This window comes from Pimephales promelas, chromosome 23 (assembly GCF_988280905.1).
Source record: "Pimephales promelas chromosome 23, fPimPro1.hap1.1, whole genome shotgun sequence".
Classification (NCBI taxonomy): Eukaryota; Metazoa; Chordata; class Actinopteri; order Cypriniformes; family Leuciscidae; genus Pimephales; species Pimephales promelas.
The window spans coordinates 9251262-9273587 of NC_142791.1; the positions used below are offsets into that span (position 1 = coordinate 9251262).

At 37.6% G+C, this 22326-nt stretch overlaps 2 protein-coding genes and 1 long non-coding RNA gene across 4 annotated transcripts; 1 reads left to right on the top strand and 2 right to left on the bottom strand.

Annotated features, from left to right (window-relative positions):
* The first annotated feature begins 2083 nt into the window (after positions 1-2083).
* LOC148969394 (uncharacterized) lies at positions 2084-13284 on the top strand. Its single transcript, XR_016149419.1, has 3 exons — positions 2084-2338; positions 11827-12109; positions 13173-13284. It is a non-coding gene; the product is annotated as an uncharacterized LOC148969394 (long non-coding RNA).
* LOC120482340 (uncharacterized) lies at positions 6686-11983 on the bottom strand. Of its 2 annotated transcripts, XM_089126083.1 has the most exons (4): positions 9183-11983; positions 8826-8900; positions 8420-8465; positions 7580-7688 (listed from the first exon to the last, which is right to left on the bottom strand). In XM_089126083.1, the coding sequence occupies exons 1-4, from the start codon at positions 11981-11983 to the stop codon at positions 7677-7679; spliced, it is 2934 nt and encodes a 977-aa protein (XP_088982209.1). In that variant the 3' UTR covers positions 7580-7676. The 2 variants fall into 2 exon arrangements, with proteins under 2 accessions (XP_088982208.1, XP_088982209.1); XM_089126082.1 differs by lacking the exon at positions 8420-8465 and having other exon boundaries at positions 6686-7688.
* A 4365-nt stretch (positions 13285-17649) lies between the features above and the next one.
* Positions 17650-19457, bottom strand: LOC120483179 (cerebellin-1). The gene is made up of 5 exons (XM_039678120.2): positions 19263-19457; positions 19130-19171; positions 18863-18925; positions 18607-18735; positions 17650-18524 (listed from the first exon to the last, which is right to left on the bottom strand). Exons 1-5 carry the CDS (start codon positions 19432-19434, stop codon positions 18241-18243), a joined length of 690 nt encoding a protein of 229 aa, XP_039534054.2. The 5' UTR covers positions 19435-19457; the 3' UTR covers positions 17650-18240.
* Positions 19458-22326: the final 2869 nt, after the last annotated feature.

Sequence of the window (22326 nt, forward strand, 5' to 3'; positions counted from 1 at the left end):
GCTGACTTGGTATTTATAGATTTATAGAAATCACATCAACTTCCATCAAGACCTTCAATCAATTTACAAAGAGATACCTGACAAAACTATAAGAGCGAAAGACAACTTTTTACAGCATCTGAATATCCATGGCACTACAAATTACTGTGTTTGTGTCTAATGATTCGAATTTCGGCATCTCATGTGTCATAGGGGTTTGTGATTGTTTGAAGGACGTTTCCTGTCAGCGGGATTATTTTCGCTCCATGCCTCTTCTGGGCCAATTAACAGGGATTCAAAATATCTTCTGGTGCTTAGATCCTGTCTATGTATATCATTCTCATCTGAGCATGTGTGTGTGTGCGCGCAAACAGGCCAGAAGGAGCCTCTACTCTTTGCTTGTCATTAACCAGCCCAAACAAGACCAATGACGTCTCAGCACTAAGCTCGATGTCAAGGGTCTACAGTCACGTCTGTTCTCTGATCTTTCTGTCCAGAGTCACCTAGCAACTCCAGAACTCCACGACCCCTTGTACCGCTCAAACAATGGACTGCAAAGATGAACAGCTGAATCGAGCTGATATAAAGACAGAGAGCAAACATTGAAACAAAGTCGTCGACACAATATCAAGTCTCTTGGCTTTTTGTTTGTTGTTCCATCATGATGGAATATTCCCAGTTAATAAATGAAAGGCTTTTAACAATGGTGAGAGAAGAGCGAATTTCTTTTCGGGTAATGTATCTGGTGACTCCTTTGGTGGTTGTTTAACTTTGAAGCTGTTATTGAGATACATTCTTCTGTATCCGATGCCTTGTTAAAGAGAACCAAAGTTTCTCTTTGCAAGCAAAGCTTCTGTCAAAGAAATTGTTCCTCTGAGGTGATGTGTGTAATTTTTTAGAAGTTAAAATAGTTTCTCCCATTCCTCGCTTAATGCGCGGAGACAAATTTACGTAAGCCGTTTGAAAGTTGATTTCCTCAAAAAGTATAAAAACTGGTTCTTTGGCTCTTTCTGCTATTCTCATTTGTTTGTGCAGATCGACACAGCGAAATTGCTCAGTCAATGCTGTCCAAACAATGTCTGCAAAATGGGGAAACGAGTGCAAAATCTCTTTTTTTAAATTCAGTTTGGTGCTGCTAAAAAGGTAAAGTCCATCTTTCGAAAAACCTAAGTTTACAAAGTCAATTTCTGCACAGTAAGACACGGATGAAGAGCTTCTAGCTTCCAATATAATAAAACTTAGCAGAATAAAAGAGTAATTTTACATGTAAAAAGTCCATGCAAAAAATTACTAAACATATTTCATATATATATTATATATTGAATATCTAATAAATACACATTAACTTTGACATCCCTAAAAATACATTATTGTTCAAAATGTTGTGGTCTGGAAGACGTTTAAATGTTTTTGAAGCCTCTCAAGAAGGCTTTTAATTGATCAAACATACACAATAACATTGTGAGTTTTCTATTTTAATATATGAAAATGTAATTTATCCCTGTGATGTCAAAGCTGAATTTTCAGCATCATTACTCCAGTCTTCAGTGTCACATGATCCTTCAGAAATCTTTCTAATATGATGAGTTGCTGCTCTTCTTATTATAATTATTGAAAACAGTTTAAAAAAAGTTGCCATGAAATAAAAATTCAAACTTTTTGTATATGTTAGTCTTACTGTAATCTATGAGTTAGTTTGCTTCAAAACAATGACAAAAATTGCATTTATAAAAGTTTAAAACAGTTTCTCACTTCCACCAATATTTATCAATGATTTTGATGACATCTGCACTTCAACTCTCATTAGATTTTTTTCTGTCCAATAAAATGCTCTCTATCTAAAGTCTCCTACTCCATACATTTTAAACAGACTCTGAAGCTGTAGCTAAAATCAGTCACTTGGTCACACAATTACTATTTTCTACATGGTGAATGGTACATAGTGCAATAGTGTCACAGTCTTCGTCTGCACCAGTCTGTCCTTCTATCTTCACTACACTTCCCAGAATCCTCCTCCTCTCCACACCTGTATTCACTCCCTCACTTACCAGCCTGTCCCTCATTATCACCAGTCTTCACTGTTTGAATCACTTAGTTTCCAGGATGACTGCCCAACTGAAGACTATGTGGGTAGATTCCTTGAACTTTGTAATCTGGTAAACTAGACCGACGATGTGTTAAAGACCGTTTTCTGGTGCGGATTGTACGAATCCTTTTACCAGCAAGCTCCCGTGACGGCAACACTAGGTTTGTTTACCCAGTATAGACCAATGCGATTCCCAAACCATGCGTCCATCAAAGTAGACGGAGCAACTTTTCTCTATTTACGGATATAACGAGACAAGCACGGGCAAAGGACGTAAGTATGCATATGATTTCTTGTGAAAACAATCCCTGCTGGGTCTAAAATATAAACACTTATAATAGGCTTACCATAGTGAACCAGAGTTAGACAAGTTAAAGTTCTCAAGAGCAGCTTTTATTTGAAATAGAAATATTTTGCAACATTATAAATGTCTTTACTGTCCTTTTGATCAATGTAATACAACCTTGCTAAATAAAATATTAATTTCTTTCTTTCAGAAAAAGTTAAATGACTATTTACTTGCAAGATCTGAAAAAATAAGTCCACTATAGGCCAGTTCAACCTGCCTTAAAATCATGGATTTTATTGATTTTTTTTTTTTCCTTTTGTGAATCAAATGTCAACTGCAGCCTAAAAATAGTAACAAGGGTGAATTTATTTTGGACCTTGTTACCATAAAACACGTAAGGAATCTAAACAGATGGTTTTATCCAAAGTGACCTATGCTGGTCTGACACATTCCCCTGAAGCAGCATGAGGTTAAATGTCTTGTTCAGGGGCAAAACGGTGATACAGCAGGACTGTGATTTCATTGGCTCTTAAACTGATAGTTCATCCTAACGTCTTAGCAACTTTGGCACACAAAGAACAACCTCTCCGGAAACAGCTTGGAGCCGTGAGCACTAAGCTATCATCATCCCCTCTGCCTGTCAGGATCTCTCCTTGAATATGTCAAGATATTTAGAGCAGCAGCGAGATATTTAGTGAGCTGACTGATTTCAGGTCAGCCCCTTCATTGAGATGACTATTTGTTTGTGATTGTATTTGACCATTTTTGGTATTATTATATACATATTATAGCCTGTCAGTTTCTGTGCATGTAGAGCTAAGTGTGTAAGATGTGGCCCTTCACTGCAATCTGTCATATCATATTTTCATCTTACGAAACATCGACCTTATATCTCCAGAGATACTCCGATCTGCACCCCGCCTCTAGACAACCCCACCGGGAGAACAATGGAGAGTTTTCCCACCCCAACTAAAACACGAGCTCCCCTGGGAGGGGTCAGAGAGAATACAGCCCGTCACACATTATCTCCAGCCTCCTCCATCTGAGTTACAGAGACACGCTTGCTTCCTTTTTAAGGAGAAGTGATAGGAATGGGCTGTTCTACTTTTGAGACTAGAGAGAGAGAGAGAAGGCAAATGAGAGGAATGAGTAAGAAGAGATGTAGAGACAATAAAGCCGAAGAGAGAAAGGCGGACTTGATGTTCATATTTTCTCGAACAGTACTGAACAAAAAGGTACAATATTACTATGTTACAATATTTTTATGTTGTAATTGTGTGCATATGTATTCGCAATTTTATGTTTAAACCAAAGATGGCGACAGAGAGCCCAAGCTATAGTATACCGTCAAAAAATAAATTCCTAAATTAATTCTTTATGTAGAATTATCTGGAAGTTATATCTAGAAGTGTCACACTTTTTAGTCTCAAATATGTCAGGGATTGTGTTAGCATTCAACTAGCGCACTTGTGTTAGCACATGGCCTTTAAACACACCACAGGCTGGAAGCAGACACTAAATAATTAATTTTTTTTAACTACACCATACATTATACAGTACATGCAAATGAAAGATTCAACTTCACTAGCACAAAATTATGAAAGTGACCTAATCTTGCTGACAAACATGCATGCACTGATCCCATCCTTTCTTAGTAATGCTGCCCTTACTGGTTTGTTTTGTTCCAGAGCCAGAGCGTATGGCAATGGCTCTCGTTCTCTTGTACGGGGGCTGGCTGTGAGGTCCACTTGCTCTTTGGCATGGAGGGACAACCCAACCCCTCCAGAGCTGTGGAGAGATGCTGACATTTGGGGCTCCTGTCACTTTACTTGCACTACAGAGATTCATTTTTTTAAGGCAGAATCTAGTCCAAAATAGTGCATCGCCCCTGGCAACAGCTTGTTAATCAAAGGAAGCTACCAGGGCATGAATAGCTCTGGAGTGTATTTGCTTCTACATATAAAGGCATGAGTGTGTCGGGCAGCCAAACTTTTAATTCATCATAGGTTCTTCATGCTTCGCCACGCTCTTCCTACATTGTTTGACTTTCAAAGTCTTTTAAGAAAGCCTGTTAGGCCACAGATTGTTTAGGGCTTTGGAGACCTGAAGCATGAGTCCACTTCCCTTTGGGAGAGCCAGGAGTGAAGCTGATTGCTTTCAGACCAACCGGCTCGCCTGTCTCTCCTCAGGATAGTCGATTGGATATACATTTAAAATTGCCTTAGTCATATTTTTAAATGTCATGGAAAGCAAGAAAATTTCTCGTAAGAAATGTACAGTTGAAATGTCTGTTGAAGGAGAACTCCGGTCAATTTTAACAATTTTAAAACTGACCCGTCAATTTTAGCGATCCTTGATAACTAAGCAACAGTGGAGACTGTCAGCTGTCAGCCGATGACGGTGCTGTGTGGTGTTCCCAACGCATTCTCATCCCAAGGCTTCATATACGACACTTTTGCCAAAGCATAGACATCCAATGCACATGGCACCCTTTAGCGTCAAATGAGATGCTTCGGTTATGGTAGGTTTAGGTATGGGGTAGGGTTAGGGTTAGACCACTAGGAGGCACCTTCTGCCCCATATATATCTGCATCTCATTTGACGCTAAAGGTTGCCATGTGCGTTGGATGTCTATGCGTTGGCAAAAGCGCTGTACCAACCGGCTCGCCTTGGGATGAAAACGGGCTCGGTGTTCTGAGAATATCAGCTCAAATGGATAGTTCATCCGAATCAGATGTTGAACATCATTTACCAATGATCGCGCGCAAACTGGACAATCGACTACTGTGGACTTCGACCAAAAACAGAATACAGGTATGTGAGCTGGCTGAATTAACATCATTTTTATTAATATCTTCATCTACTGTAGTCAGATTGACCGTGGTCACTCTTAAAGCTACACTGTGTGATTTTTACCCCCATCTAGCGGTGAAAAGGTATATGCCCATCCAGTGAATATTAGTTTCTGTTCCTCTCAATTCCGATTTCGTTTTAACTCGGTGGCCAATGTAGTCCAAGATTGACATGGCTTCCAGTTCGACCTCGTCCATGATTGTTAACTCAAACGTAAACGCGAAAGGCGAAGCTTGAATTACGGGTATGTCCCTCTTTGGCTAATGTACTTTCAAGATGGAGGGGCAACACGGCGACCGACAGTAGAACCCCTTACCCGTATGTATTTTCAATGGCATATTATACACTCACGAGAATACTTTATTACTTGAACAAAGTAAATATACATTAATGAGCACATATATTTTTGAAAGAACTAAGTGTTTTTAGCCAAGAATAAACTAAAAGAGTTACACAGTGTAGCTTTAATAACACCATTCACATGGCTGTGCACTTGTAATAACAAATCAATGATGTTAAGAGGCTAAAAGCAGGTTTAGAACTTGCCCTATTGAAGTCAACAGGGTGCTAATTTTAAAAAGAGTATAACACGGTTTAGGCAAAACCGATTTTTGTTGTTTTTGTCTGTACTGACAGCACTAAAAATGTACAAAGAAATTAGCTCAATGTTAACATTTACCGGAGTTCTCCTTTAATGACAGGTTTTAAAAATTAGTCAATGATTTTAATTAATTTCTTAATTTATCTTTGGTAAAAAAAAACCTCATTGCTTGGCTACTCTTTTCTTGGCTAATCTTTTCCTGTCAGCCTCTGTAACTTCTGTTGGTTGCAGTTCGCAACCTCATTATACATGGTATAATACATTGTTTGTGGGATATTTTGAGCTAAAAAAAAATCACCAACACATTCTAGGGACACTTTATAATTATAATACATCTTGTAAAAAGTGCCCCCCCCCCCCCCCCTTTAAAATTAAATTAACAGGATATCTTTGACAAAAGATAAAAAAGTGCCACAAGTTATATATTTATTTATATAGATGTGGATATAATAATTGTGAATAAAGTGTATTATATTATAATTGTGAATAAAGTGTATTATATCAAAGTATTTCCAAAAACGTTGAAATTGAAACTGTAACAATTTCAATGCTGGTGACATAATTTCCTGCAATGACAGTTTTTGTGATGTAAGATTGTAGCAATACAGTTATTTGACCATATAACATTTTAATTTCCTTATTAATTTTATTTCCACTTATTAATTTTGTTAATAAACAATCTTAAAATAAGTTTCTGGAAATTCATTTTAAGTTGAACTAACGCTCACACATCATGGAGGTGCAAAGAAATTTGACAAATTGAACAGATTCCCAACGCAAACACTCAAAACAGTAAACGAAATTATGTATGTAAATAACATACATAAATTAACAGTGAATAAATTATTAACAGAAAATAAATTATGTTTGGGCATAAATCTTGTTTCTAAATCTTGTTGATTTAGAAGAAAAGAGACAGAACACCCATCTTTTTTTGCATAACCTTTAATCTGTGGTTTATTTAGCAATAATTCAGCCAATGAAGCTCCATATGTCACTCCCATCACAGTCCTCTGGCTTTAACAGATGATAGCTGTCCATTTGGAAGATCAAAAAGGAAGTGATGTGTGTCCTCATCATGTCATGTCCTAAAAAAGCATCTTAAGTGCAAAACCCTTCATGTCTAGTCAAGGCAAGCATATTGTTCATTGTAACTGTAGGGAACTTAGAATACATTTTTAAAGTAAATCTTGTGCAATTGCATTTGTCAAGGAAAACTAGTTTCATAGTTCAAAATCCTTGACAGTTCACAGTCACAGAATGCCATTAAATATTGCTCCATTCCATAAAATATGTCAGTCTTCAGACTGCATTACGACCAAAAGGAGTAGTGACTCCGCATACCAGAGGGTTGAAAGTCATGCATGAAAATCAGATTCTTGGCATGACGTAGTCATTTTGTTTGAACTTTGTGTGGCAGCCAGCCGAACAGCTTCCTGTATAATTTCTTCCTCTTGATTTTGGCCTTGAACAGGCACTGATTCTCTGGGTGAGCCTGAGACTGAATCTGAGGGATATTCTCAGTCTGAGATTGAATCTGATATATAATCTGATCCTGAGATTCGATCTGAGGCTGAATCTGAGATGTAATCTGTGGCTGAGCCTGAGGCCGAGACTGAATCTGTGATGGCGAATGAGTTTGAATTTGAGACTGAGCCTGGATTCGGCACTGAATCTGAGAAATAATCTGAGGCTGATTTTGAGTCTGACTTTGGGTCATAATGTTGGCATTTAGCTGGTGTAATTTGTGATTCTGAATGAGTAAGGTGAGTAAAGAAAGAGATTCTTCGTATCCTTCTCTCCTCTCTGGGGATTGATGACACAGACTCTGGAAGAGCTCCTTGAATCGTCTTTCCTGTTTCCGGAAGTCATACTCCACACTAGCCCAAAGAGTGAGTAAAAGTGGGGGAGAGAGAGAGAAGAGAAAAGGTAGAGTGATAGAAACGAAAGCATTTCAAGTTACTTATTTCTCATAGTTCATGCTTCATAGTTATTTTTCCCTTTGAAATGATTTACATTTACATTATTGGTCAAAAGCTTGGGGTCACTAAGTTTTTTTTTTTTTTTAGTAAAAACAATAATATTGTGAATTAGGCCTATTATTATAATTTTAAATAACTGTTTTCTACTATAATATGCAATTTTTTCATGTGATGACAAAGCTGCATTTTCAGCATCATTACTCCAGTCCTTTCCTCAGTATCACACGATCTGTTAAACATTCAAATATACAAATATACATTTATTATTATTGTCACTGATGACAACACTTGTGCTGCTTCATTTTTGAGGAAACTGTAACACAAAAAATAAAATAAATAGAATAACAGTTTATTTTATTCCATATACATCACATACTGTACAGATATGTAATGTATATGTAAAAAGTCATATAAAGTCAAATGTGTTTTTTTGTCTGTTATTTTCTCTCATTATCCATACATTATTAATAATAAAACTATTGAATTTCTTTATATTCTAAGTAGAAGAAAATATTGTATCTATGGAAAGAAATATAATTTGAATCTAATCGTATCAAACTGGAAGACACACATGCTTAAAGGGATAGTTCACCCAAAATTGAAAATTTACTCAGTCATCATTTACTCACCCGCTTTTCGTTCCAAGCCTGTATGTCATTCCTTCTTGTGATATTCCTTCACAAAAGAAGATAAGATAAGAACGTTGGGGTCCAACATTGGACCCCATTGACTTTTATAGAAAATAAATAAATAAATTAACATTTGTCAAAATATCTTACTTTGTGTTTCACAGAAGAAAGAAGTCTTACAGGTTTGGAATGACATGAGGGTGAGTAAATTATGACAGGAATTTTGGGGGAACTATAGGTAATACGGTAATTACACAATGTCGTAATTACCGTAATTACAAGATTTTAACTTATAAAAAGCCTTCACGTCCTCATTAATGTGTTGTCATCATAAAATCATGGTAATTATGGCGTAACTGCAGCATATCTCTTTAAAATGGTTGGTAGTCTCACTGGGTGCTCTCACCTGTAGACAGCACATGCAGTCTTCTGACAGGTGGAACAGTCACTAAGGTCTTGGCCAGTCTGAAAACATCTCCGACTACATAAACAGAAAACATGCAAGGAAAATGATTTTAAAAAGTTTTGTTTTAGCATGCCTTTGGCCTTGCACTCACATCCATAAATGCATTTAGAGCTCATTTACAGCCCTTATTGACCTACGCTTGGATATAAAAACCAAATGTACATCAAATTAAACCACGACAACCTTCTTTTCCAGCCTCTCCGCTCTGAGAATTTCTCACAATTACCTTTAACACATCCAGCACGCCAGTCACACTTGTCTATTATCTGCTAAATTTTGAATAACTCGGTCTCTCACCCTTTGCTGAGTGCGTGACTCATCTCCAGGTCCTGGATGCAGTTGAGAAGAGTTGTGACTCTTTCCTTGTTAGATTGCAGACTCTCCTCTACCATCTCTAGTCTGTGCTTAGGGTCCCGACGACTGCCCCAGTGAGGCGATGCAGGCAGCAACCGGACCGCAGAAGCCGGATGGTCGTGCGCTAGGGAACAGTGTTCATTTGAGACAGACCCAACTGCTTCAGAATGAGTTTCCATTTGTGTTTTTGAGTTCTGGAGATTCCCGCCATTTTGTGAGTGCTGCTTAGGCAAAGTGCCTGAGGGGGTCAGAGGTGAGTTTTGGTTGGAGGCCACATTCAGGCTTCTGTTTTCACTGCCTCCCATTATGTATTTAAAAGTTGGCGCTTGCGGAGGTGCAGAAGAAGGTTTGGGAGGTCGACAGGTATGAGTCACAGAAGGAGGTGGTTTGTTTGGAGGCTGAAGAAAGTGTTGCGAGCCATTGATCATTTGACGTTCGGGTTCTGCTGCCTTCATTTCAGTTTGTTTCTTTGACTCTGTGTCATTCCAAGACTTAAACTCATTCCCATTGAGTGTTTTAGCTTGAGGAAAAGCTCTAGCGGAAGTGATGGCGAGTAATGAGGACTCAAGAGTGTCATTATTAAGCTGATTCAGGACAGAGCGTCTGAACACTGTAGGCTCCGTCTGTTTATGTGGCGTTTTCGAATGAACACACAAAGTGGGCGAGGCTACTTTGACCCCGGGGGTAGTTTGAGAACATTCTTTGGTGTACGTTTGCACCTCCACCTCAGTCTGAGTGGTGGTAAATGCATTTGAGAGGTTCTGATGGTTGATTGTTTGCGTTGTAAGTGTTGCTTTGTGATGAGTTGACATATTCGGGGCATGTGAAAACAAGCGAGTGTCATTTTGGCTCTTTGACTCAAGATAAGGATGTGACAGTGCGTCTTTATGTGCGGATATACCCTGCAGTGATGTTCCACTGGTGTTTATTCGCTGAGTGGATGTGTGGGAAGCTTGCTTGTGCGTGTCGGCGGGCGAAAGAGTGTCGGTGTGTATCGACGCGTGACGTGATTCACCATGAGGCCCTGAGAGTTTATGTGTGTGCGTTGCCAGCGCAAAATGCAAACGTGAATCCGAGGGTGAGGATTCTGACTCTGTGTCAGCACAGATTTGCGTCCCGCTCTGAGGTTTAATGCCGAAATTTGTGTGTGAGCACATTGATGGTTTAGTGTGCATGTCAAACTTGGACTCTAATCCATTAGGGAATTGAACCTGTCTGTGAAGGTTTGAAGCGGTGGGGGATATGACACCTTCATTCACACAACTCTGCACTATAGTTTGGTGTTTAACATTTGAATGTAAATGAAAACAGGTAGGAGATTTAGAAAGTGTACTTGTCTGATTCATTCGCGAGCAATTGCCGTTTTGAGGTTTGGAGATCTGTGGTGTGCTAGTTTGGGGGAATATCTGTTGTTTCAAAGTAGTTTGCAAAGGTTTGATGTGTGTTTTATTTTGTGTCTGGGTAGGCTCTGAGTGTGTGGGTGGAGCTTGGTTTACTTGATTAGAACGTTTCTCATCAGGGTTTAGCTGGTGAGATGATCTAAAGTGGGAGCTTGCATGTGGTATTCTGGTACTTGTCACCTGTGTGGATGATGACTTCTCAGTTGGGCTGTTTTTGTGTGTTTGGGGAGGGTTGAGAGATACAGGTCTGCGGGGACAAGAGCTGTGAGGTTTGTTAGCATTCAAGAGTGTGTTTACGGCCTTTGTCGCAGCTCTATCCTCTTTAATGGTAACAGTGAGCATGTGTGTATTTAGAGCTGATGAACAACCGGTATGATTAATGTGTGTGTCAGCTCTAGATTCCCTATTGACTGCGTGATGATTAGTGAGGTTTGATGCCTCACTCTGCTGAGCAGGCAGCAGAGATAATGGCCATTCCTTGTTTATATTCATGTTGAGATAAGAATGAAGGTTAGGGCTCATGGGGTGCTGCTCTGACTGTGTAACACTGCGGTCGGCGTGCTTTTCTATCTGCGTGTATTTCTGCACGTCACTCCCAGGGTAAAAAGGAGATGAATGTCTTGATTGGAGTCCTAGAGAACCAGCAGAAGTTGGAGGCGAAATCAACCTGGATTGGCTGTGGAGTCCAGGAGATGCTGAATTCTGCCTGCCTCCACAAGTGCTGCAGAAGGTCAAGAGAGGTCTAATAGGAGGTGAATGGAGAGGGACAGTTTTTTTCTGTCCAGTTGTAGACTCTTTCCCTTCACTGATGTCGCTGCTGATCCCGCCCATTACCTCAGAGTCAACCACACTCCCGTTGGTGAAGTGACAATTCCGTCTCGGTTTTAGCCTGCTGTTAGCCACACCTCTTAACGGAGGACTGGTTCTGATTGGACGGTTATGGCACTGCACTTCTTCCCTGATGCTTTTACAAATATCCCTCTCCATCCCCTCAAAGGTCACACCCTTTTTTATTTTAGCCTCTAGGCTTCTTCGTTTAATAATGATACTTCTTGTTATTTCTTCCTTTTTACCAGCCTCATTTAGGATGTTGCCATTAGGTGGCATTATCACTGTTTTTTCTGATTGATTTCTACCAGTGTCCCTATGTTTCACACCCAGATGCAGTTGGTTGTTTCTCATTGCAGGTGATGTCTGAACACCGACGTTACAGTGCTGAGTCAGTGTGAGGGCCGCCATGCTACTGGTCCCATTTGCCACGGTCCTCCAGACACGTGTGCCCACAAGGGCGGGCTCTCCGAGAACTGGCACCGGAGTGGTGTGATCAGCTGCCCGTCTACCCATCTCAAGTATAACTGGTCCAGGCAGACTTGAGTAGAAATCAATGCATTTGACCACTATGGTGCACCTGAGGTGGAAGGAGAAAGAGAACTCTTGAAAGTAAAAAAGACTGAAAAAGGCAGACAAAAGGTGAATAGTAATGAATGTTATTTGGACTGCAAAAAACAAACAAAAAAACCTGATACATGAGTCATTTTGAAAAAAAAAAAAACTAAAATAAAAACTGTGCTACGGAGCCCCTCTAGTCCCACTTTGGTAAAAAAAAAATTAATTATAACTATCTTGTGGCCTCAAGATAGTAACTCGTGGCCTCAAGATAGTAACTCGTGGCCTCAAGATAGTAACTCGTGGCCTCAAGATACTAACTCGTGGCCACGAGATACTAACTCGTGGCCTCGAGATAGTAACTCGTGGCCTCGAGATACTAACTCTATCTTGAGGCCACGAGTTACTATCTTGTGGCCACGAGTTACTATCTTGAGGCCACGAGTTAGTATCTTGAGGCCACGAGTTACTATCTTGAGGCCACGAGTTACTATCTTGTGGCCACGAGTTAGTATCTTGTGGCCACGAGTTACTATCTTGTGCCCACGAGTTAGTATCTTGTGGCCACGAGTTACTATCTTGAGGCCACGAGTTACTATCTTGAGGCCACGAGTTAGTATCTTGAGGCCACGAGTTACTATCTGGTGGCCACGAGTTAGTATCTTGTGGCCACGAGTTACTATCTTGAGGCCACGAGTTACTATCTTGTGGCCAGAAGATAGTTATAATTATTTTTTTTTACCAAAGTGGGACTAGAGGGGCTCCGTACTGTGCCATTCTTGCTCTAAAAAAAGGTAAAAAAATAGTCTGTTTTCAGGACAAAAAAAAAATAATTCTCAGAAAATTATATTAATTGTACGATTAATGAGATTTTTCTTCTCTTTTGTGTCAACCCAGTTTAATTCAAAATGTTTTGGGGTTGAATGTGAAAAAAAAATGTTAGTAATTAACTATATCAAATATTTTATGCTTTTTGCCAAGTAAAATATTTATCTGTTAAAAATATGTTTTTTTCCCCATGACATAGAAAGATTGAACTTGATGAGGACAGTATAAGTATAAACATAAAATAAATAAAAATGAGGACTTTAAGAGAAATCGCTCTCTGTTTGAATAATGTGTTATGATTTCACTGTCTTAAACATAGATATCCATAATAAAGGCTAGATGTCTTACGGCGGAGTCTCTATCGTCATCACCGGCAGCCATCTTGTAACGGGCAAGCTTTCTGGCGGGCTCTGTGGTTCCTGGTGTATAAGGTGAGTGATCAGCACTAACACAAATACTCTTATCTCGGTGAAATCTTGACGGATTTAAAAACGGTTTGGTTTATTACAGACGTTATTAGCGTGGCTATAATTCTGGATGATTATCTATTTTATTATATATAATTTATAAGTATGCAGTGTCATAACTACATCTCTGACGTTTAGAACAAACCAAACCGCTTGAAAATCGGTTATCGGTTATGGTTATTTATAGAGTACATGCACCATTAAAACACATTGTTACGAGTGAGCGAGCTGCCTGTGATAATATGGCCGCCAGTTCCGGACGTCGACCTCCATTGACCTCCGCGGTCAAGACATCTTGCCTTTATTATGGATATCTATGGTCTTAAACATGTCAGAAATGCATTAATTATTTTACGAAAAACAATCTATAGTGTAAGCAAAATTTTAATGTACTCAGGTTAGTCAAATATATATTTACATAACATTTTTTATATAAGCCATTTAAATGTAATATGGATGAAAGATGACATAAAATTAAAGTTTTATTTTTATTGCATACTTTTCAGAATCTATTCCACCAGATAATGCGATTAAGTTCAGTATTCTGTAAATGACATCATTAGTCAGTCATGGGGACACACATTCATGTAGCACAAATGGCACTGTTTTCTGACAATGACCCACATACAAAAACTGAAAACTATAAACCATCTGCTACTGCCTGCAGTTAGTTTTGAAATGAATACATTATATCAAGACATTAAACAAAATGTACAATTGGTGTGCAATCTATTATGAGGTGTATGATGCACAAAAAAACCCTCAAGCTTCATACACTGTATAATAAAATTACAAAATTACAAAGCTTCAGTAACAACAGTGCAGATTTCAGAGCACAAGACCTTAAATAGAATATACAAAAGACCTCCCTGTCTAAACCAGATGAATCCAATTTGAAACAGAAAGCAAAAAGATGAGAGAGAGCAGGGTGAAATCAAAAGAACAGAGTGATATCAAACAGAGAGAGAGAAAGAGAGTGAAAGTGCGCTCTAACACATTCAGATTCCATTACCTCTGTTCTATCTATTCACAAAACTAATACATAGTTTCCAGAAATATAGAGAGACCGTTGTCTGTTTGCTCGGAGTTAAACTGTGTCAACCCGAGTGCGTGTGTGTGTGTGTGTGTGTGTGTGTGTGTGTGTGTGTGTGACTAATTAAATATTTCACACACTGACAAACGTTTTGTTCTGCCCTGACCTGACTTTCTCTCCTTTCCGCACCTACACCTGGCGCCCCTCCAGCCAGGCTCGGCTGCCCTTTCTCTCTTTCAACCCACCTTGGGCACCTTGATAATTTGGCTGACAAAGAGGGTGTTAATCAGCAACTGACAGTAAATTTTCTAATGAACCACTCTAATAAGTGGCTGTTATAAAAAATGTGTGTGCGTCATTTTGCGTAAATTTAAGGACCAATTGTCCTCAAAAGGAATGTGCGAACTCCACCTATGTGACGATGCTAACGATGCTAAATATCATACGCAATCTAATGTATACTAGTGTAATGTATAATAATGTTTTTTTAATGGATATGTTTTCAAAAACACAAAAAACTGCACTTTGTTGTACATGAATTGCTTCTTGTAGTTGAAAAAAAAATAGTCTGCAGCTCTGCACACTTAATAAAGATACAGACCAAACAGTGTAATATACAGTATATATATATAAATATGTGTGTGTGTGTGTGTGTGTGTGTGTGTGTGTGTGTGTGACTTTATTTGTTCTATGTTTATATATTTTACACATTTGTTTATAATATTTCATATAAATATTTTGTTCTATTTAATTTATTAAATATATACAGTATATATATATATATATATATATATATATATTAAACATTTGCAGTCACTCACTTTTTACACTATCTTTATTCAGTGTGTGGAGACTTAGAATGAATGAAAGAAAGTTTGAAAAATCAGAAGGGTTTGTGAAAGGTTGGCTCAAGGTAAAACGCTACAAAAATGTAAAGTGCTCCATGATAAAAAAACAAACATGTCATGTACGTATGTATGAATGTATGTATTTTAAAAATATATCATCATGACATGAATAAATGGAATCATGGGATTTTGAAGTGTCACAATAAACTATACTGTGACTGTGAGCCAAACCTCGTCACTTTCTGTCAACACTTACTGTTTCGCCATCACATTTCCAGCGAACACACACACACATTCCCTCAGCCCCCAGCCTTGAATGTGCAAACATTTCAGATCATCTTGCTGTTCATTCCCCCTAGAATCTCTCTTTCTTGATGTTCTGTTGTGGATGTCAAGCTGACCCCTCTGGGTGGCACCAGGCTGTGGCACCACACATGTCAACAGCCTGAAGTCAGTCTAGGAAAGATTGTAGTCCGTGAAGCACAAGACTCACAGTCTTTCCTTCAGAAATCACAACAATCACGCAGCCTTTTATTGCAGTGAGAAAAAAAGGGAAATGGGATCATTAAATGTTGCGAGCAGGATTCAAACTAGTATCGCCACAGCTCATGCACTAACCGCTATGCCACGATTCTGGCGCAACAACTAACCAGTTTTAATCAGTATCAATGTTACATCCTGCAGAAGTCAGATAAAGACCACAGCACAAACAATAGACTTTTATTTTGTACATACACAAGCACCTACCTTCAGTTACATCCTGAGACCCAAACCTCACAGCTTCCTGGCATGTTGCAGGCATTTTTTTTTTTTCTGTAGGTTTCAGTATCCACAAGAGGTCTTGTTGTCCAGTAAGTGGGTGCAGTGAAGAGACACTAAGATGACTCAAATCCACACAGAAGCTTGTGTTGAAACAGCACCTGCCTTGACAGTCACTCCTCTAGCTCTCCGCAGACGGTGATCATCCTCCCTCAGAGGCTGTTTGCTTCTCTCCAGAGGCGTATGCTTTTTATTTGTTTTGATTTGCACTCACCTTCACTTGCTGAGGCAGCAAGCACAAAGATGCATTGATCTGTCCTCAGCCTTGCGCACTCTCTCTATTCCTCTGTCTCTCTCTCTCTCTCTCTCTCTCTCTCTTTCTCTCTCTCTCTCTCTCTCTCTCTCTCACACACACACACTCTCTGAGTCACTCTTCCTGTCTGTCCCTGACCCTCTCTCGCTGTCTCACCCTCTTTCTCATATGCATATCCAGTGCTGGGTCAAAGGCATCCTAAATTCAGCTGAAATTGGGCAGGGTGGGGAGAGAGAGAGGGAGAGGGAGAGGGAGAGAGAGTGAGAGAGAGGGAGAGATGTTCTGCATGCCAAGGGGCCGTTTGAAAATTACCAACATAATAGAAACGCAGATTGATGGATGTAGTTAAAAGATGTTTGAATTTTTACTTGAGATATCTACTATAAAATAAAATGTAATTTGTTATACTATGATGCATATTTATATTAAAACTGCTGAAGGGAAATACAAATAAAATAATAAAAATAACTTTTAAAATCAATGTTATGGGGATGCTCGGATTTAAAGTACAATGCAAGTTCTATTATTTTGAAACTGCAGTAGGAAAGGAAATGCATAAATAACTTTTAAAGTTCATGTTATGGGCTCTATGCACGGCGGTATTTCCGGTGAAGCATTAGGGATGCTCGATAACTTCCGCCGATCGTAGAGTCCAATGCAATACCGAGAATTTATATTGAATTTTATACTCCATGGTTATACTAAAGAAACGTTAGTCACAAAAACAGATAAAACAGACACCCCTCGTTGTGTTTATGCTTCTTTTTAAAATTATATTAAATAAATATAACTATTTATAAAATTACATCTAAACGTATGTACGTTTCATTTCAAAGACTGGAGGACAGTAAATTTTGAAGACTCTGCCATAATCCCGTTTTCCTCGGTTTTCCTCCGCTTTAATCTCCACAACCGGAAATGGACGAGCATCCTTGCGTCAAATGCGGAATTTATGCGTGCATATAGCCCATTGTAAGCATTGTCAGATTTCTACAAATAAGTGTTTATATATTCATTTAAAGGTTTTGTAAGTGAGTTTAAACTAGCCCCAGAATGAAACAATTCCCACTTGACCATCTCAAACATTTGTTTTAAGTTCTCAAAGTAAATGTCAAAAAGGGAAAAACATTGCTGATGTTATTTTTTAAATCTATCTACAGGTATTATCTAAAATAATGATAATGTTATTTGCTATAAATTGGGGTGACCACTGACAGTCCTGTTTCCCAGGACATGTTCTGTTTTCATGTCCTGTCCTGGCCGTCCTGGCTGTTTTTTATAAAGTGATGAAAATGTCCTGGGAAAGATCAGCTCTACAGCAAAATATAGATGGGCAAACAAGGAAGATGAGGAAGGAAAACAGGATAAAGAGGAAGAAAACTAAAGATTCAAATGTATTTTGCACAGATTTTGCTTATCTCAAACAAGCCTGTAATGTCTTAAATCACATAAACAGTTGGAAAGGCTTAAAGTGACAGCAGCCAAATATAACCACAGCTGTATTTCATGTTAATCAAACAAGAAAAGAAAAAGACAAAATTTCTCTCTGCTCTGAATACTGAAGCCTAAACATATTACAGAAATAAATTATAAAAAAATAAAATGCCTTAATACTTTTATTTCATAATACAAAACATATTAATGTATTTCTATGAGTTATTAAGAGTATAATAATAATAAAATAATATTATAATTTTATTTTAGCAGATACAGAGGTTTTTAGGGATGTACAATTTAGTTGATGCAAACAAAAGCATGCAAAATCATTATAGTTACTGACTTTTCCTTGGTACAGAGTCAGATTAATACAGCATGAGTGTAATTGTGAATTTTCCGCGAGAAACCAGTTATTATAGTTATTTATTTAAAATTCAAAACTAATGTGAAACAAAAAGTGAATTTGTCTTCTGTTATAGAATGAACATCCTAAAAGCGTCCATGTTTTGTCAGTGTTCAGTGGTCGATCACTATAATGGGTAAATGAGGAATCCACTGAAAGTGCTGAGGTTTCCTGGACTGTCATAGATGGTGTAACCTGGGAGGAGCTTCATGCAAATGACATCACCCACTTCCAGCTGCAAGACAGCTCCATTTGATGCATATCGGTGCTGATCGTGATACACCTCTTGTCCCACTGACACAATATTCTGCCCATTTTTATATAAATTTGCACCCCTTGACTGTTTTTTTTGAACACCACATATAGTGAATCTGAAGTAGTAGACTCCTTTAACTGGTGCCGTGAAGAAACCTGCCATTGACAACAAAACCGTCAGATCAAATGTAAAATGGGTCTGATGAAAAGGAAAGACATTGGCTATAGCTTAAATTACCTGTAATTGAGTTGTAGTTGTTTCCAATGTTTGTGAAGACATTGTTGAATGCCAGTGTGATCTCAGTAGTCGTGGGACCTATATTGCCACGGATCCCCAAGTCAGCTGAAAATGCTACTTTAGGTTGTTCTGTGGACAGAAAATAATTTCAAGCCCAAATTAAAAACACAAGTTCAGGGTTATATTTATTGTGCATTAAATACCGACTGTAAATACCTTAAATGTTTGAATAAAAAGGAAAATTGTATTAGTTTACCTGAAATTTCTTTCTTTAACGCTTCCAGCTGGGTTTCACTGACCTTCAGGTGTTCATTTAGCGCTAAAATTATTCAAATAATTAATTATAGCTGAATATATATATATATATATATATATATATATAGTATTATTTCAAGGAGCATGTTGACCCCAACCCCCCCCCCCCCCCACACACACACCATATATCAAGCTTCTTATTTTGTTACAGTGTATGCCATTTTGAAAAATAGACGTCATCAAAACACATTTTTTTTTTTTGGAGTACCTGCATTATCTTTCTTCAGATCCAGTATTTGTTTTGCCATTTCTATAAAACATTATGAATCTATTTATTTAAATGAATTATTTAATGTTGCTTTGTAAGTATTTAAAGGATGACAGAAAAAGAAACTACTAACTTGATTTGTCATTCATCGCCATTTTCAACTTGACTCTGAGCTCCACCATCATGTCTCTTATATCTCTCACCTCTTCCCAGATGTTTGGCAGGTTGTTTTCTTCTTGCACATTAGTTTGTCCATCAGTGAGTGACAGACAGCACAGCATCAGCAGAGCAATACTCACCTTCATCCTAGTCAGAAGACAGAAACTCTTGGGTTTATGAAAGCAATGCATAGCTTTTATACTTTGAGGTAGTTAATCATTGCAACTTATTATTGACACAGATTTTTTGTGCATCCAATTAAATTGCAGAAAGTAAGAGGAAGGGTAAAGTTCTGTTTCTGTTTTTTAAAAAGAGCTTTTGAGTTTGTAACTTCGTGGCTAAATTCTACTAAGTAAAAGTGTCACGGTGTGGGTTTTGTGTCTTGTTCCTTGTTGTTGTCTGTCGGAAAAATATATATATAATATTTCTATTTGTTTTCTTTCTATTTAAATTTCACAAAACAAAATTAGACCTATTGGCTGTATCAAAACATAACCCCCCCCCCCCCCCCCCAAAAAAAAAAAAAAAAAAAAAAAAAAACATATATATGGGCTACATCAATACGTCAAGTCAAATATATTTATAAAATGTTTTCACAATATAGATTGCATCAAATCAGCTTCACATACGACTTTAAATGTGTTAAATCCCACACTTACAAGCATTTAACTTGCACTATGCCAGCTTGGTATCCTTAATAAAATTCTCATTGCATCATTATAAGCTAGCCTACTTGAAAACTCTGTAAGCCTCTGTAAACTAGATTTTTTTCTAACTTGTCCACACATTTGCAGTTTAAAATGGTACTGTATAAACAGTGATGTTGAACAGTGATGTTTAAACAGCAGAGCGAGACTTATTTTCAGAGAGACAAAACATTTTTTTTGATTTTGTTAGGTTTTTTTTTTTTTTTTTTTTTTTTTTTGCTTTCTGAATGTTAATCATTACTACTGACTATATTGACTCATGTTCTCATCTGTGTCAATACAAATAAATAATCAAAATGAATCCAAAGTCCAGAAGTTCTGTTCGTTTCTTGAGTTTCTGTCTGGATAAATTCAAATAAATTATGAAATCATTTTAAGTAAAACAATGATCTAGTTTGACATAAGAAACAGAGATTTAGAAATATAACATGAAAATAAAATTAAAAGAACCCTGCAAGTAAACAGGAATAATGGTTTAATGCCACTAGATGTCGCCATTTTACTACGAATGATAGTCAGTCTGTCACTCTTGGGAGCTTGATGATGTCTTGTAATTACTTATGAATAGTATTTGTTTGATTTACACTTGTGATTTGCACTTGTTTTAAATAAAAATTAATTGGGTTAAATGACAACTTGCTATTGACTTGGAATATACAATTCCTTAATGCTAACTGTCTTTTAAAATATAATATTAAGTATTACTATTAAGTTATATTAAAATATCTTAATATAAGATATTAATTTAAAACATTTAGTTATGCACTTCAGTGAAATAAATACTTTTTTTATAGAAAGAACATTTTCAGTTATATTTCAGGGTAAAAGCACCTCAGTAAGATTAAAGGGATAGTTCAACACACAAATACAATTCTGTAATTTTTACTCACCCTCATGTCGTTCCAAAGATTAGTAAGACTTTTGTTATGTCTAAATCTCTTAATTTCTAAATCTCTGCTTCTTATGTTAAACTATATCATTGTTTTACTTAAAATAATTTCATAATTTATTTGAATTTATCCAGACAGAAACTCAAGAAACAAACAGAACTTCTAGACTTTGGATTCATTTTGATTATGTTTTTCTATTGACACATATGAGAAACACGTGTGTCAATATAGTCAGTAGTAATGATAACATTCAGAAAGCAAAAAAAAAAAAAAAAAAGAACGCAAAAAAAAAAAGTCTTGTCTCTCTGAAAAGAAGTCTCGCTCTGCTGTTTAAACATTAGACATTTGAATTTAGACTTTTATTCACATACAAACATTCATCAACATCCGTTCAATTTTGGTAAACGTAAGCTCAAGCAGGTTCGCTTAACGTGCGAGAACCAATGGGGTTTATTCTCATTTTACGCAGCACATTTGAGCTTCAGCAAGAACCAATGAAGTTTGTTCTCGCACGTCAAACAGGTTCACTGATCCATGTATATATCTGCCAAATCACGTGAATAAAAGCCTAAATTAAATCTGTTTATTTAAAGCGTCTCTTTAGAAAATGTGGACTAAACCACTCAACACAAATTGATAGTTTTACAATCTTTTTACAAGTGGAAGTTACGTAGGCCTAGCAGTCAACCGAGGGACAAAAAGCTCTCAGATTTCATCAAAAATATCGTAATTTTTGTTCCTAAGATCATCGAAAGACATTTTTGGGTGAACTATCCCTTTAAAGGGTTAGTTCACCCAAAAATGAAAATTAAGTCATTAATTACTCACCCCCATGCTGTACCAACCCCGTAAGACCTTCGTTCGTCTTCGGAACACAAATTAATATATTTTTGATTAAATTTGAGAGCTGTATAACTACCACATTGGCTCCTAAGGGACTGCCTCTTGACGGCCCAAAAAGTCAATGAAGAAAATGTTTAAATATCCCAAGTGACTACCGTGGCTCAACTATATGTTTATCAAGCGACGCGAATACTTTTTGTGCGAAAAATCAAACAAAAATAACGAGTTTATTCGACTATTTCTTTTCTTCCTTGTAGGCCAGAACGAGACTTCCTTATAGATTTCCACGACGCATGCGCGAGAATTGCGATCTAAGCTGGTGTGAGCAGATCGCAAATCTCGCGCATGCGTCATGGAAATCTAAGGAATTCTCGTTCTGGCCTACAAGGAAGAAAAGAAATAGTCGAATAAACTCGTTATTTTTGTTTGTTTTTTCGCACAAAAAGTATTCGCGTCGCTTGATAAACATATAGTTGAGCCACGGTAGTCACTTGGGATATTTAAACATTTTCTTCATTGACTTTCTGGGCCGTCAAGAGGCAGTCCCTTAGGAGCCAATGTGGTAGTTATACAGCTCTCAAATTTAATCAAAAATATC

Excerpts from the sequence above, each read along its gene's own strand:
- LOC120482340 (XM_089126082.1), bottom strand. The coding sequence starts at position 11,983 with ATGGGTAGACGGGCAGCTGATCACACCACTCCGGTGCCAGTTCTCGGA. Across the intron at positions 8,901-9,182 it reads AGTCACGCACTCAGCAAAGG|TCGGAGATGTTTTCAGACTG; the intron begins GTGAGAGACCGA and ends CTGTTTATGTAG. Across the intron at positions 7,689-8,825 it reads ACTGCATGTGCTGTCTACAG|TGTGGAGTATGACTTCCGGA; the intron begins GTGAGAGCACCC and ends TCTTTGGGCTAG.
- LOC120483179 (XM_039678120.2), bottom strand. The coding sequence starts at position 19,434 with ATGAAGGTGAGTATTGCTCTGCTGATGCTGTGCTGTCTGTCACTCACT. Across the intron at positions 18,926-19,129 it reads TCTGAAGAAAGATAATGCAG|CGCTAAATGAACACCTGAAG; the intron begins GTACTCCAAAAA and ends GAATAATTTTAG. Across the intron at positions 18,736-18,862 it reads GTTAAAGAAAGAAATTTCAG|AACAACCTAAAGTAGCATTT; the intron begins GTAAACTAATAC and ends TTCTGTCCACAG.